General features: G+C 36.8%; 1 protein-coding gene across 1 annotated transcript in view; it reads right to left on the bottom strand.

Annotated features, from left to right (window-relative positions):
* LOC134820266 (potassium voltage-gated channel subfamily A member 7-like) overlaps nucleotides 1-13,777 on the bottom strand; it is a 34,095-nt gene that overhangs the window by 9,803 nt on the left and 10,515 nt on the right. Inside the window, 3 exon segments of the mRNA XM_063830500.1 lie at nucleotides 1,712-1,839; nucleotides 2,148-2,283; nucleotides 2,490-2,610. Of these exon segments, the coding sequence (XP_063686570.1) occupies nucleotides 1,712-1,839; nucleotides 2,148-2,283; nucleotides 2,490-2,610 (385 nt within the window).

Raw genomic sequence — 13,777 nt, 5'->3', positions numbered from 1 at the left:
ACAGTTAATATGTTGCTGATATCTAGTTAAACAGAGCAGTCCTGGGACGGGGGGTTATCTTAGTGTACAGTTAATATGTTGCTGATATCTAGTTATACAGAGCAGTCCTGGGACGGGTGGTTATCTTAGTGTACAGTTAATATGTTGCTGATATCTAGTTATACAGAGCAGTCCTGGGACGGGTGGTTATCTTAGTGTACAATTAATATGTTGCTGATATCTAGTTATACAGAGCAGTCCTGGGAAGGGTGGTTATCTTAGTGTACAGTTAATATGTTGCTGATATCTAGTTATACAGAGCAGTCCTGGGACGGGTGGTTATCTTAGTGTACAATTAATATGTTGCTGATATCTAGTTATACAGAGCAGTCCTGGGAAGGGTGGTTATCTTAGTGTACAGTTAATATGTTGCTGATATCTAGTTATACAGAGCAGCCCTGGGACGGGTGGTTATCTTAGTGTACAGTTAATATGTTGCTTATATCTAGTTATACAGAGCAGTCCTGGGACGGGGGGTTATCTTAGTGTACAGTTAATATGTTGCTGATATCTAGTTATACAGAGCAGTCCTGGGACAGGTGGTTATCTTAGTGTACAGTTAATATGTTGCTGATATCTAGTTATACAGAGCAGTCCTGGGAAGGGTGGTTATCTTAGTGTACAGTTAATATGTTGCTGATATCTAGTTATACAGAGCAGTCCTGGGACGGGTGGTTATCTTAGTGTACAGTTAATATGTTGCTGATATCTAGTTATACAGAGCAGTCCTGGGACGGGTGGTTATCTTAGTGTACAATTAATATGTTGCTGATATCTAGTTATACAGAGCAGTCCTGGGAAGGGTGGTTATCTTAGTGTACAGTTAATATGTTGCTGATATCTAGTTATACAGAGCAGCCCTGGGACGGGTGGTTATCTTAGTGTACAGTTAATATGTTGCTTATATCTAGTTATACAGAGCAGTCCTGGGACGGGGGGTTATCTTAGTGTACAGTTAATATGTTGCTGATATCTAGTTATACAGAGCAGTCCTGGGAAGGGTGGTTATCTTAGTGTACAGTTAATATGTTGCTGATATCTAGTTATACAGAGCAGTCCTGGGACGGGTGGTTATCTTAGTGTACAGTTAATATGTTGCTGATATCTAGTTAAACAGAGCAGTCCTGGGACGGGGGGTTATCTTAGTGTACAGTTAATATGTTGCTGATATCTAGTTATACAGAGCAGTCCTGGGACGGGGGTTATCTTAGTGTACAGTTAATATGTTGCTTATATCTAGTTATACAGAGCAGTCCTGGGAAGGGTGGTTATCTTAGTGTACAGTTAATATGTTGCTGATTTCTAGTTATAAACGCTCATTTCAACAAAATCTAAACACCCTGCAAACTTACGGACGAACAACTAAAACTGTTATATATTTTGATTTTCGCCGTTATTATTTTATTAATTTTGATTTTCGCCGTTATTAAGTTTATATTCCCCAGGTATAAAATTAGATATTTACAGCATGTAAAGATCAACACCCTAACTCGTTTCACCTGCTGTGTTTCATTTTTTGCACACTAAAACAGACACACGTGACATAACACGTGACATAACACGTGACACTAAACGTGACATAACACGTAACAAAACACGTGACATAACACGTGACACTAAACGTGACACTACACGTGACACTACACGTGACATAACACTTGACATAACGCACCTCCACTTTGGTAGTAGGAGAGGATGGAACTGAAGGCTGAGCGGTGTCTGTCTAAGAAATACATGTCATGTGACCTACAGTAGTATTTCTCCAACCCTTCTCCTCCGAGCAGAGTGTCGGGAAACCTCCTGGGTTAGTTTCCTTTATGGGAACTTATTAATTTATTGTTATGGGATAGCGAACTTATTAATTTATCTGTTATAAAATATTACATAGATGGTGAATTAATTAATTTATCAGTTGTGATCTATCAGGTAAAGTGAGCAGTGTATTGTCGATCAATTGACACAATATTTTTGAGGACGCGATCGTTTGAACCTTTGAAAGATCTTTATTTTATGGATTGTCTTAATCAACAAAAAGTTATCTCTAACATTACAAAACATCATTCTAACCCCATTCAAGAAAACTAAATATCCCAAAACAAATAACTTACTGTAAGGTGCTCCGTCTAGTTTCATATATGATTCCACCCACATTTATCTTGACAATGTCATCAAAGGACAATTCCTCGGGAAAGGTTCTGATCTTTCCATCTACTCTTCGCTGGTCGTCTATCAGAAATGTAAACCCTGGAGAAAAATGTATTTTATTTTATTGACTTTTAAAAAATGTAGTAACACTTTTTCAATTCTATTAAGTCTCAAATTCAATGGTAGGCATTTTACCTATCATTCATTACACATATATGTTACAGATATAGAGGTGAATTCCGCATAAAAAAGACAAATGATGATGAATCATCAGGAAATAAAAATCTGAAATTATTGAATCATACCTTTTTCCCTGAGAAGAGTTCTAAGCTTCTTCCTCGGTTCTTCACCCTCAGACGACTCTATAGAATCAGTGTCCTCCGAGTTGTCTTGTTTTCTCTTCTGCTGTTCTCGTCTCAGTTTTCTCTGCAGAAGACAGGTGTTAGAGACAGATGGACTATTTAATGAGAAGTTATGAGATCCTGCATGCATTAGAAGGCCTAATGTACATTGTACATTATACATTGTACATTGTACATTGTATATATGTACTAATGTATTGTACTTTATCTTTTTCTTGTTGGTAATTCAGAGGATTAATAGATTTTAAATGTATATTTCGCCTGATACCAGTACTATGCTTATAATTGCCTATACAAAATACAGTTATTTTTAGTGTAAGGTAAAAAATTTAAGCGTTATACATGAACAAAATTAAGTGGTGTTATAAAAGCAACAGTTAAAGTCAATGAGCAACTGATCGATTTTAAAAGAGGTGTGCCGGTCTCAGCTCTTTTGAAAATAATTCTATAGAGGAGAGATTTATCTTCTTTTATTTTCAGAATCTATGTGATTTAGTATTCGACGAATCGTTATGAAGAATCAAGATTCCAGCTGACTAGTTTCTCTAGAAAACTAACGAAAAACAAGCGACAACACTGTCGTCATGTTGTACTAAGAACATCGAACCCTCACATTTTTGGTGTCTTTAGTGAAAATATACATATCAGAATATTTAAGTCCGATGTTTTAATGGTACAATAAACATTTACTCGTCTGAATACAGATTAGCTACATAAACAGATTAAAGCAACAAAAGCTGGCTAGTAATAAAATACTAACAATAAATAAAATAATTCACAAGAAGTAACTAATGCTTAAGACGGATCCTAGTTACTGATCTGATCTATAGACGAGTGCTGGGGTGGACCGCTGAGCAAACTCATTAATTCCTTAGGTTTAACAATCCCTACAACTTAAAAGTGTAAAAATTGTGTTTGTTGAAGACAACTCTAAATAAGAATAATAATCAATAAATTAAATTTTAAGGATTATAAATTAACATGAAATATGAGAATTCATTAATTATACAACTTGGAAAATAGGTGCGATTATATACAACAATAAATTTGTATGCAATGGGCGCAGCGGGATGAATTTGATCAGGCTAAAATGAAAGACTTCACCGATTTATTTCCCAATTGGCAATTAACATCAACACGTTCAATTGTTCGCAGGATCTTAAAAATATGTGATGATAACTCAGCATAATGATTCAGCATAATGAGGCCTCCACAAAATACATGTCTACTAGATCCTAACCAATCTATTGACTGTTGGCATGAACGACAGCTCTCTAAACGACAGTTCTTTACAGTTTACACGTTAAGTCAGTGGAGTACAGTACTTGTGTAGCGTACCAGTCTCTTCAGTCTGTTAGTGATATGCTCCTTCACCTACCAGTCTCTTCAGTCTGTTAGTGATATGCTCCTTCACCTACCAGTCTCTTCAGTCTGTTAGTGATATGCTCCTTCACCTACCAGTCTCTTCAGTCTGTTAGTGATATGCTCCTTCACCTACCAGTCTCTTCAGTCTGTTAGTGATATGCTCCTTCACCTACCAGTCTCTTCAGTCTGTTAGTGATATGCTCCTTCACCTACCAGTCTCTTCAGTCTGTTAGTGATATGCTCCTTCACCTACCAGTCTCTTCAGTCTGTTAGTGATATGCTCCTTCACCTACCAGTCTCTTCAGTCTGTTAGTGATATGCTCCTTCACCTACCAGTCTCTTCAGTCTGTTAGTGATATGCTCCTTCACCTACCAGTCTCTTCAGTCTGTTAGTGATATGCTCCTTCACCTACCAGTCTCTTCAGTCTGTTAGTGATATGCTCCTTCACCTACCAGTCTCTTCAGTCTGTTAGTGATATGCTCCTTCACCTACCAGTCTCTTCAGTCTGTTAGTGATATGCTCCTTCACCTACCAGTCTCTTCAGTCTGTTAGTGATATGCTCCTTCACCTACCAGTCTCTTCAGTCTGTTAGTGATATGCTCCTTCACCTACCAGTCTCTTCAGTCTGTTAGTGATATGCTCCTTCACCTACCAGTCTCTTCAGTCTGTTAGTGATATGCTCCTTCACCTACCAGTCTCTTCAGTCTGTTAGTGATATGCTCCTTCACCTACCAGTCTCTTCAGTCTGTTAGTGATATGCTCCTTCACCTCCGTCCTGATCTCTGCCTCCTCTTCCTCCTGCTCGTTTGTCAGAACGGCTAGTCTCACGTTCATCTTCCTCTCAGAAGTGGGGTACAAAACGTAGAAAACGATGGAAATGCAGCAAATGCGTCAAATTCCTTTGGCAAATTTGAATTCCGCTAAGGCTGGCAATTAGAGTAATTGCGGATTCGTTTATCGTAAGTATAAACAGACGAAATCCTGTCAGTAAAACGACATTCAGTTACACAAATATGTAACCGTTCAATTTCAAACTTTAAGCATCGAAAAATTTTGCCTATCAAAGTTAAAAGTTCTAAACAGAGAACGGAATTCGAGAGTAGAAAGTTACTGAACGTCTAGCTGTAAAAATTCTAAAACGGCGAAAAGATTGCTTTATCATAACTTTGTGACACCTCGCAGAATATGCCGAATGTAAGCTAAATTTACAGCTTGAATCCGTACGGTTTATAGCATGTAGCAGGTAGCTATTTGATATTATTCAGTAAATATTACCCATTATTCTTCGAAACAAAATTTCACATCATCGTGAAAATTCGTGAGATTGATATTTAAATATTGATCTCACAAATATAAATTTCGCTAAATTTGGAGTTATAGTGATTACGTGCATAAAAGTGGCGGCCACATAACAGCGGTGATCTGAGCGGATAAACGAATTTGTTGTCTGAAGTTGCAGTGATCTTACTATTCCGACAATATATGACAACATCGACATTAGAAGCAGTCAGAACTGCTCATCTTTTGACTTTTTTACATGTTAGCCTGTTTGGCTATGTTAAAAGAAGCTAGTGTGAACCTTTCTGGTTTGTATGCCCTATTTAAAACTAAATGAATATGACCAAATGGAATGCTTTATACATTTTTGATGATTGGATCAGTGAAAAATTGAAAGCGAACTTAAAAAATAAATAAATAACAATAGATACAGATATGAAAATGAATGTAAAATTCCAACGTACCACAAACCAGGTTACAACATGTAACATGGCGCCGCGCACAGAACAAGACGGAGAGAACACACAGATGACAAAACTATCGTGTTTTTAAAGGCAGCTAGCAGGTCAACACGATCACAGCAGCTATAATCGATATAGGAGTATATATATATATATATATAATATAGAACATGTAACACAGTGCAGTACTTTGGAATATAGTGCATACTGCAAGTGCAACACTGGGTGCCAAGTTCCAGTGGTAAGATAGTTGAATCACATTCCGATATAACGTAAAGTAAGAAAGTAATAGCTGTAACACATTGTGGGAACAATCACGTTCCTACAATTCAGTATTGCCTTATATGGCAGTGTTACCATAGTTACACTACCATATAAGGTAAAACTAAAACAAGCTTTTACAGTGTTACCTAATCACTGTGTTAGTGGCGTTATGTGACTCGTTAGTTGTTAATTCTCCGTGCGAAATACATCGATATGCATTATAAGGATATAACAAACTTACTTATAACAAACTTACTTCTAACTTACTTAATATTTATTGAAAATAAATCCCGCTTGTTAAACAAATAAGTCGTCTAAATAACATCAAGTAAGGTATCATAATATTTATAGTCCGATAAAACAAAATAACCGCCAATTGTAAAGTATCACTAGACGTGAGGAAGGAGCAGCCCTCTCACTGTTTATCTGAATGTGAGGGGAAATATCCAGCAAAATTAAAGGGAAACCGACAAGTTACAAAGTTACAAGTATCACAAGAAACTGAAAAATACATAGTCAGGAACTTCATGGCAGTGGAATGTCGTGAAATCAGGTTAAGATTTCATTATGTTTAAACAACGTAGATGTTTGAAAGTTTCCAGAATGAGGTTAAAATGAGATTAAAACTAAGCTCGTGTCAGGAAGTTGAAGGAACTACTACTAATCCTGTAATGTGTTTATCACAGGGAATGTGACTTTGCGTTCTGTAAAAGTCATGGGTAAATTTTGTTGTTTCAGACAACAAACTGAATTTTAATACAGACTGAGTGAATGTGAACAACATACAAAATACAAACATGCCGTTATAAATAACACAAGGAGTTGTCAAGAGCGAAGACCTTCTAAAGATTCTTGGAGCCTTTTCTAGAATTTAATAAATAAACGAAGTTTATTTTGTTATTATAAATTATTGTTTTTATAAATTTCACGCATTATTGAGTTGTTAAAACCAGAATAATTCTGGTTTATTATTATATTATATATATATTAATATATTATATCATTATATTATATTATTCATACCGTTACAAGGGGAGAATGGGAGAAGCAAAAACGGCCGTCCATGTTTCGTATCTTTCCGTGAGAACAATCAGTTATCCTTAGCTACCCTACAAACTAACAAACTAACTAACAAACTAACTAAATAATTAATTGTAGGTAGAAATGCACGAAGGTTAGCTAAATGTTATTTACACAGATTTGATACTCAGGCAACTTGTGAGGTTTTGTCGCTTGTAATCCAACAGTTTCGATACGCTGTCGGTATATTTTATTTCGTCATCTGACATCTCTTGTCAACTGCTCAACATTGCAGAAAAAATTCAGACATGAATCTTTAACGTATAGACCATTTCTATGGTGTTATTTTCACTAAAGCACGAAATAAACTCTAACAGCTCGCATTATAAGCTCGCATCATAAGCTCGCATCATAAGCTCGCATCATAAGCTCGCAGGCACACTTATGGTTTTATTTGTAGTGTTGTCTGTGACAAGATATATATTTTCCGTTCCCTGAAAATCTTGTAGATCATTGTTAGATGCCAGCCTTTTGGTTGTAGTCGATATTAGGCACACATTCTGGTACAGGGTAGCCCAGGATTAACACATGTAGATATGTGATAATTAGCTCAGACATCAAACAGTAGTTAAGTACAAAAACTGTAGTACAAAACAGCTCTGGATCGTGCTTAACATGACGTTAATCTAGGTCATATCACGCGCCAATTTGTCATATCACGCGCTACTTTGTGGTCATATCACGCGCTACTTTGTGGTCATATCACGCGCTACTTTGTCATATCACGCGCTACTTTGTGGTCTTTAAGTTCAGATATTGTGGTTTAGATATTGAGCATATTCCATCTTGTCAAATAAAAAGGTTAAAATGCGTGTTGCTCTATTGTTACGCAATAGTCGTTGGGACCCGCGATTACGGTAATAGAAACTTAATATCTTAGAAAACAATTTCAATTTCATCATTCTTAGAGTACATTATTAAGTTTCAATAAATATGCTATAAACAGATTTTCTATATACATACTTAACTATTACACTGTAATTGGATACAAATACAGGACTTATTTATGAAGATGATGTAATCTCACCAGGATATGCTCCACAGCGACAGCCTCACTCCTCAGGCAGGCCAGGTCACCTGGACCCTCTGACACCGTTACACTCCCTCTTTTCTGGTTCTGCCTCAACGAGAACTCTCTTGATACCATCTCCACAGTCCACAACTAAATCTCAACTAGTCGGAACACCTCTCAACAGAAATGATTGGTTAAGCAATCTTGTTTCTAATGGAACTTCACAGAAGACAATATCAAATTCATGGAATGAAACGGTGAATCGAGCTCTTGGAAACTAAAAGAAAAACTTTTATAAACCAATAATTTCAACGTTACATCAAGAAGGCATGTTGCTATGGATAATAAAAGGTACTTCATACTTCACGGGGCAACATGTTGCTTTCATTTTGGGTGCAACTTGCTACTGGTTAATTAGTCAGTTAATTAATTGTGTTACCTACACGTTTCTCGGGAAAGTAGCCAAGGAAGTGTGTCATTATTATTATTAAACACGTACATTTAACAAGGATTGATGAATTGATAATACAATGAATTGATACCTTAATGCGGCAATGAAAGATACCACAAATTTAGTTATAGTTATCAAAATTGTGTATGGTAATTCATAGACAAGTGGATTGTGCATCAAATGTAATTATTGCTCTAAAGAAAGACATAATAAAGCCACTAATTTAATATATCTAATTTTAATGAACTTAATGAGATTAAGGATATGTGTATAAAACGACTATATCATTGTGCCATAGGTCAATAATATGGTTCAATTGAGGGTTCTGAGATCATAATTTACAATATCCTTGAGGATCTAAACTCTATAAAAGTCGTTTTCTTTCTGATAATAACGATCTTCTGACTAACGATGATCTCCTTGTGGGCAAAATTGTCATAAAAACATTAAACAAACTACGATTCTGCTTACTTTTAATCCAAAGCCTGCACACATATATATAGCAAAATTGAACATTTTATTTAGCAATTTAGGTGTCCATTAATGTCCGCTAATGTCCGCTAATGTCCGTCTATGTCCTCCTATGTCCGTCTATGTCCGCCTATGTCCGTCTATGTCCGCCTATGTCCGCCTATGTCCGCCTATGTCCTGTCCTTTTTGGATTCTATGAGACAAGCGGACATAGACGGACGTGACACCCCCCCCCCCCCCTATATAGATATATATAGATATATATATGGACATTTGCAGACAGTGAACTGAAGTTTTATTCTTATTTTACATGTAAGAAGATCATTGGGCAGGTAATTGTGGACGAGTGCTGCTATGTTTATTTTATTTTTGGAGAGAGGCTGGTTGGCCCACAAAAGGATAGCATAAAGAAACTTTGCATACCTCTAGTATAATCATTTAATTAATTAATCATTTAATTAATTATTTAACTAATTCAAATTCAATGTAAAAAGTAAAAAAGGCAACCCAAGTAAAATAGAAGGATTGTAAGGACGTCAAGGATATTTTGTATTTGTTGTGTATTCTGAATGTGCATACCTTGTCTTGGGAACATAACGCATACATTAAATAAGCCGTGAGAGTTACAAATTACTGTTGAACGTAGCAGAGACCAGTAATTACGGTTACTCAGTCAATTTTACAATTTTCGGTTCTGGACATTTTTTCGAACTAGAATTAGTTAAGTTTATGTTCAATGCCTTTATTCAATATTTGTGAATTATGATGATACGCTGTAAATAAAATAAATGAATAAAAAGGGAAAATATACCATAACCGTTCAAGGGGGACAACCTTGAAGATTGCGCAACCATGAGAACATAATCAAGTATCATTCTAACAATTTGGCATTTCCAAATCACACTACCCAGTAAAAAGTATGATTTGTAAACTATAACAAACTTTAATCAGCAGAATTATAATTTAAACAGCAGTCTCAAATATCAAACCCGATAAGGGTATTATTAAGTTATCACCTATTACTATTACCTATTATACCTTTGCCTATAGCATATACATTGGTTCATTGTATTCATCATTCATGCATAATTCAAGTTCACAATGGTCCACTAATCAGAGATATTCGGGCTGAGCAACCAAATACTTGATATCTCCCGATACCTTGACTAATAAGGGGTCCTCCTTCATTTATTATGATAATTAAGGAGGTGGAGATGATGATCACCATGGTATGTAAATTTGTGATCCCAGTACATAGTTAGAATTCAGTTAGAATACAATTCATTTTATTCAGTGTGTCACTTGCAGTTAGGGAAAATCATGTGAACAACAGTAAAATAAATTTAAGATGAAGAAAGGGTTAAAGTTTTCAAATTAGAAACACGAAGAATCGTGCTTCATGATTACATATAATATGACATTGTTGTCACTTTTCCCTAACAAACCGATGCTACACTTTTGCAAAACTTTTCATCGTTAATTTATGTTGCCTTCAGTACCAGTTATCACTTGCTATAATTGCTAATAAAGTGGAAGTATTAAGTATTTAGTTAAGGCCACGTTCATTGTAGTTTGAGGATATTGGTTAACCAAAAAATAGCGTTTTCGGCGATAGTGGCTCAGAAATAAAATGTATTGTTGTTAGGCATTATAATGTAAAAAATGTCACATTTTTGTGACTGTGTTAACCATAGCTGCCCAATTAGCATTATTTGGTCTAAAATATAGTAGATTAGGTCAATCTAACAATTATGATATAACATTGGTTAAAGGGCAGGGATCGAACGGTTTTAAGGCAATATTTCGTAAACTTTGTCACACTCAGAATACGATACCTCTTTTCTACTATGAGGTGTCCTCAAAACCCTTTCAACTCATTATTTTATGGTTCTTCTATGTAAAAGTCATATGGAACTAGACCTATGAACCGGAAATTCGAAAATTTGCTCAAACACGGCAGCAAGGGGCCATGTAAACTCTGTCACGTTTTTATAGTGTGACAAAGTTTACAACTCACTGCCGGCCAAATTTAAACGATATCTTATCATTTGATAAAGATATCGTTTTGTAACAAAGTTTGACTAGAGGATGAGACGATTATCCTAACCATCGAGGGTTTATTTAGTCTCATAGTGTGACAAATTTTACCTCATCGTGCCATTTAATAGGGCCACTATTATTTACCAGTATCTTCAAACTTCAATGAACGTGTCCATGTACTAAGATAGCTTCCTCAATAAATTATAAAAATGATCGTGCTAATTAATCACTTGCTGATCAAGTCCCACAAAACTCGCTAATCACTGCGAGCGAAGTATAACACAACATAACAAGAAAGGGAAGGACACAGTCAAGAGTCGACCGGAATCCTGACCTAGTCCCCGTCCCGGACAGAAATCTGGTCCCGGAAATCTGGTCCCGGTCGACCTCATAGCTAACCTTTTAGTTACTATGTGTTGCAAAGCTAACTGAGGTAATGGTATATAACGGACCAGGAACTGATCACTATACCAGTACCAAGAGTTACAAGAGTTACAAGAGTTACAAGAGTTACAAGAGTTACAAGAGTTACAAGAGTTACAAGAGTTACAAGAGATACAAGAGTTACAAGAGTTACAAGAGTTACAAGAGTTACAAGAGTTACAAGAGTTACAAGAGTTACAAGAGTTACAAGAGTTACAAGAGTTACAAAAGTTACAAGAGTTACAAGAGTTACAAGAGTTACAAGAGTTACAAGAGTTACAAGAGTTACAAGAGTTACTACCTGATCACCAATCTGTGGGTTCACTACTTTAGTCAGACCACTCCGACCTAGGAACATCTCATTCTCATTGATTACAGGTTTCAGATAGAGCTGAATAATGGTGAGTTGGTATGGTTACCGTTGGTATGGAGACTTGAGGGTGGAGATTATTGAGCATGTGACAGTGAGCACGTGACAGTGAACACGTGCGCGAGGGTACTTTAGTGTTTTGTACTGATTATTTGTGAGAGACTTGTGGAATTTAAATTGAAGACTAAGCAGAATTGTTGATTAGTTTAGACGGGACTTATTCAATCAACAGATGATCTCAACTTATGCGTTTGTAATCATCAAACTCGTACAGATGGAAGAATATTAACTATAACTTTTTATAGGGTTTCAACTGGCTATCAGCCAGATAATACCTTTCCGTTTTAAATTTGCACGGATCAATCAATCACCAATTGCTAATGGACTATGAACTAGAATTCATATTATAATGCTGCTTGCTTGGCGCGCGCTTGTTTGCATTTGGTAATTCCATGATTAGTGAACAGAAATAGTGCATAATTTTAACCGTGCAAAAAGTTAGCCGAGCAAAACTTGAACCGTGCAATTTTTGACCGACAAGGCATTCGGCTGATAGGCAGCTTGTGCAGTACCCAAATATCGAAAAGTCAGCAAAATCCTCAACCTCATATCTTTTTTCACTGACCTTTGTCCTAAGTCGTTCCCCGGCCTCCGGATCGTATTCACTGACTACACACTCCCTCCCCTTGCACTTGGCAGTGACCTTCTCTATAAACTTGTGAAGTGTCGTGTCCAGCATGATCCCCTCTGAGTCCTGGTCTACTGATCGGGGCCGTGGAGCAGTGTGTCGGCGGAATAGTGGCTCCAGCGTCACCCGGCGGTGGGTTGCTTTGTGGTGTTTCATCAAACTAGCTGCATCTAGCCCGACTAGCAGAGAGGTGGGTAACGCGGGTTCGGCAAATATTACAGGGAAGAGACGAGGTAAATGGGGGTACAACTGTGTATATCTGTGTAATTCAGATACGCATATGAAGACAACAGGATGAATAAAGCATTTAGTTGTACAGACTAAAGTTTACAGGACAAGCCAGACTATACTGATTTAGGGCACAATTAGAAGTTAGGATACGAATAATTGTAGGCTGGAGTAGTTGGTGGAACTTTAAAACATTGCAGGTAAAGTGACAAATGGAACTAGCAAATCGAGCAGACAGCTTATATATATGTTTTTACGCGATCACGTAAGCGCCCGGTTATGAAAGAATGGAGGAATCGATGGAACTTGAGAACTTTTACTTTCTGAGCAGTAGGTAGTAACCCCGGGATGGGGGGGGGGGGGGGGGGGGGGGCATGAGCCTCAATAGGAATTATTACATAAATTTATATTATGATAATAATATTCAAATAATATCAGTAAATATATTGACGCAAAAATAATCGTTTCTGTCGAACAATAACTTGTCAACCAGCGAGCATAGAAAACAGCTTTCATGGAAGCACTTTAAATCTAAACGACCAAGTTCGTAGGTAAACAACCAGGATAGTCACAGATCATTAGAAATGGAGACACTTTCTACACCACTTTCGGGAGACATCTTGTTTCCGTGAAACTTCATAAAACAAACTAATTCAGCGAGAAGACAGACTTGATATAAAGCCTCAAGTTGATAGAACTTAACTAAAACAAAGAGGTGAAGAGATACGACAGATACGTGTGCGTGGAATTGTAAGCCAAACAAGCAACAATAAAGGAGCTCCAATGTCAAGGTGAAGTGCGAAGGTAGTTTGTACTGATTCAGGAAACCTTGTTCTGATCACGTGATAAAAAGAAGCACGGTAAGATTACTAGACGCGTACAGACAAATTAGGAGCTAAGCTGAATTAGTTGTGATGAAGCTGTTTTATTTGAAAAACGCTAATCAGATGGGTGCTAAACCGATGGCAAGTTGGATTCGCTAGTCCTGAAGGTCAGTGTAGGTATACTCAAAGAAGGCCATCAAGCAGAAAATGAGAAAATGAGACTTTGTTGTTGGCTAAAACTGTGAAGACTATCATCAGCCTTGTAGTTACATTGT

Source organism: Bolinopsis microptera, chromosome 8 (assembly GCF_026151205.1).
Source record: "Bolinopsis microptera isolate Bmic1 chromosome 8, MBARI_Bmic_1.0, whole genome shotgun sequence".
Taxonomy (NCBI): domain Eukaryota; kingdom Metazoa; phylum Ctenophora; class Tentaculata; order Lobata; family Bolinopsidae; genus Bolinopsis; species Bolinopsis microptera.
The sequence above is the reverse complement of the archived record's forward strand: the minus strand, read 5'-3'. Positions and strand labels throughout refer to the sequence as shown.